This window comes from Camellia sinensis, chromosome 14 (genome assembly GCF_055761805.1).
Source record: "Camellia sinensis isolate YWXY chromosome 14, ASM5576180v1, whole genome shotgun sequence".
NCBI classification, from domain to species: domain Eukaryota; kingdom Viridiplantae; phylum Streptophyta; class Magnoliopsida; order Ericales; family Theaceae; genus Camellia; species Camellia sinensis.
The window spans coordinates 141927405-141930823 of record NC_138974.1 but is presented as its reverse complement, the minus strand read 5'-3'; the positions used below and the strand labels follow the sequence as shown (position 1 = coordinate 141930823).

The 3419-nt window shown below is 31.9% G+C and overlaps 1 protein-coding gene across 1 annotated transcript; it reads left to right on the top strand.

The window, feature by feature from the left end:
* The first annotated feature begins 644 nt into the window (after positions 1-644).
* On the top strand, positions 645-1530 carry LOC114305373 (60 kDa jasmonate-induced protein). Its single transcript, XM_028250454.2, has 2 exons — positions 645-1396; positions 1506-1530. The coding sequence occupies exons 1-2, from the start codon at positions 645-647 to the stop codon at positions 1528-1530; spliced, it is 777 nt and encodes a 258-aa protein (XP_028106255.2).
* Positions 1531-3419: the final 1889 nt, after the last annotated feature.

Sequence of the window (3419 nt, the reverse complement as noted above, 5' to 3'; positions counted from 1 at the left end):
ATTAAGACTTAATAGAGTATAAGTTCATAAATTAAGACTTGTATGTAAATATTTTATTTTTAAATAATAAATAAAAATTAATGAAGAAACTTAGTATGTGAGTTTGGAAATAAATAAAAATAATTTTATTTTTTTAAATGTAATTTTAAAAACTTACTATATTGAGTTTTGAAAGAAGCCTTCTTATATATTTTGAAAAAGATTATTATGTTAGTTATAGTATAGATAATGTGACCATTTGAAAGAGTTTTTTTTTTATATATATAAATTTTAGATTTTGTTGAATCGTTTAGCATATTTCATGACACATAATTTTAAATTTTAAAATAGAAAAATATACATATATTTTTAAAAATCATAAATTATAGGAGAGAAAAGTTGGTGGACAAGAAAAAGGATTTTCATATGTGAGAAAACTTGGTGGGCAAGGAAATGATTTTCTTGGAAAAGAGGAAACTTGTTGGACAAAAAAACTTGGAGGCAAAGAAAAAGATTCTTTACCTTATATAATATATTGATAGGTAGATATCACATATAATATATTGATAGGTAGATATCGCATTAAAGTCTCATTGATATTAATATATAGATAGATACTTATTCAAAGACATAAAGCAGCTAAATTCCTTGCATCGTCATCGAAAATGGTTCTTCTGGAACTCCGGCGACCGTTGGTGGAGGTGTTCTCGGTGAGCATCAACCACATCGACGGAGAGAACCTCTACGGCACAATCACAGTCACCGACGCACGGGGTTCTCAATCCATCTACAACCGATCAAGAGATCATTACGAATCCATCAGCCCGGGCCAACCCGTTTTGCTGACTGGCCCAGCTCGATCCATCTTAGCCTACGACAACATCGCCATCGACGTGGCTCTCAAGGATAACAAATTGTCTCCGGACGATGATGTCAGCAGGAAGCAGACATGGTGGAACGCTTACCTCAACACCACCAATAAGTATGATGAGCCCTTATACGACGACTTTCCTCTCAAGAATGGTTCGGTGACGGTCAACTACGTAGTGTTGAGTAATGCGTTTGCGGCTACTGTGGAAGTTACGTTCGTAAACAGAGGTGGGGAAGGGGAAAACTCGGCCCATGTTTACGGACTGCTTACTGCTCGCAATGGAAACTTGATGAATGAAAGCGTGCTCTTCCGGAAGAAATCAGATGAGCACGTAGATGTAAGGCCTGAGCAGCCCATCCCGTTGTCGAGATCTGTGGTGGCCGTGCCATCGAACTCCTCCCTCATAGTTCGGGCGGATCTGATGGATCACGACGGTGAGATTGCCAAGGGCACCGCAGAGTTTCCTGCTCAACTCTCCGGTACGTCTCAGAAGAACATTTTCGGACAGCATGGTGAGATCCGAGTTAAGGTCACTTGGACAGCATGGTGAGATCCGAGTTAAGGCGACGAATATATATATAAATATGTCACTAGTCATTTATGGCGAGTGTTTTGTTTTAATAAGTTGATTGTAGCTGTGGTATGGTTGTTTCAGGTTCTATATTATTGATTACATATAAAATAATTAATCTGTTTTGATGTTGTTAAATTGTTTAATATGTCTCTGGATATTGATAAGTATAAAAGTGATACTTCTCACAATTCAGTAATTAAGCTTCATTCACATGCTATTTTTCCATGTCAATTTGTTTTTTGCGGCCCTAGTCTAAGTCCGATTACGGCTCCGACGTGATTTTTGGAGAGTTGCCGGAGTTTCTCCAAGCTGTTTCACGACCTGCACACACACCACCGGATAACGAGGAGAGAGAAAAATTGAAAAGCAAAGGGTGAAGAGAGAAAATATAGACAAGTTGTTATAAAAACTTTAAGTTATTCTTACTGGAATCTAATTTTTTCTAATTTTGATGAATGTCTTCTTATATTAATTTCTTAGAGCATCTCCAATCTAAAGCAGCTGCCAAAGTCATAATATGGTAGTTTGGACAAAAATGACTTCTCCAATGACATGTTATCGTAGCTGCCAAATATGACAACGGTCAAATCTGTTGTCAAATTTGGCACCAGCTTTGGTCAAATTTGTAAATATTTAAAATAAACGCCATATAAAAATGCAAAAGCTAGTAAATTGTGATCTCAATTGTTAACAAATAGTAATTATATGGGACTGAGTTGGAGAGAAGTGTAGTCCGGTTCAGTTGAATTCTTGATATTTACCACGAATCTTACTTTGGTAATTTGAATTGTTTATTTATTTATTTTTAATGATGACAAGTATGATTTAAAATTAAAACATTTATTTTTATTTTTTTTAAAGAAAGTTCATTTTCATGAAGAAAAATGTCATTCATTTTTTGAAAGAAAATTTTGATGAAATTAGATAGCTACGATTATTGAGTTAATCATATTTTTTTCTTCTTCACGGATGGTTGATACACAAAGATGCGACTCTATCAATCAAGTAGAATTCGTGGTGAACACAACAACACCGATTGGACTTGACTGTATCCAACTAGAGAGAAGTCAATCTCTAATTATAATGCTTTATACCACACCAACCACCTAACCCATTCCATCCATGATAGCGATCATATAAAACATACAAAACAGTAATACTAGGGACTTTAACAAATACATTAATAAATAAGTTTTTTACCCGTGCTATGCACGATTTCTATTTTTGAAATTTTAAATATAATACTTTCTATTTTTAAATATAATATTATTAAATAATAAATTTTGAATGTAAGCTTAAATGGTTATGCAGTGAAAGAAAACAGTAATATCATTTAAAAAAAAGAAAAATAATGTGTCAAAGAATAAAAAATTATAAAAATAGTTTAAAATATATTTTTTATATCTCAGATGAAAGTTAAGAAAAAATAAGAGGAGCCGTACAAATTTAAATAAATAGTTTGAATTATTAGTATCCTTGTCTTTTTCTTTTTTTCTTTTTTTTTGGGGGGGAGGGGGTTGCGCACGCAAATTACCTTAGAAATTAGACGTCAAACATAATTCAATTGAGTTCGAAAAAATTGTATTAGCAAGTGAATGAAAAATAAATAAAGAAATAAAAAGATAAAAAAATTCAAAAAAAGGTTCACTAAAGACGAAAATAAGTCAACAAATCAAATAGTTTAAAAAAAAACTTATTTCATCTTCTATGACAGCACTTAAAGTATAATTATTTTTTAATTATTTTTTTATTTTTTTGATCGATCTAGTTGAATAGATCCTAGAAATGCAAAACATTTTTAAAAAAAATTCATTGAAGACAAAAAAATAAAAATAAAAATAACAAAAAAATCATTAAAAAAAATTCAGTCAAACCTACCCTTACAAACACCCTTACTAAAAGAATACAAGAATACATACAAAAAAAAAATTGTGCATTTGAAAACACGACAAACAATATATAAAACACTCAATAGCTTATTATTTTAGAAGAAAG

Coding starts and splice junctions, on each gene's coding strand:
- LOC114305373 (XM_028250454.2), top strand. CDS start 645: ATGGTTCTTCTGGAACTCCGGCGACCGTTGGTGGAGGTGTTCTCGGTG. Junction 1,397..1,505: donor AAGGTCACTTGGACAGCATG/GTGAGATCCGAG, acceptor TGGTTGTTTCAG/GTTCTATATTATTGATTACA.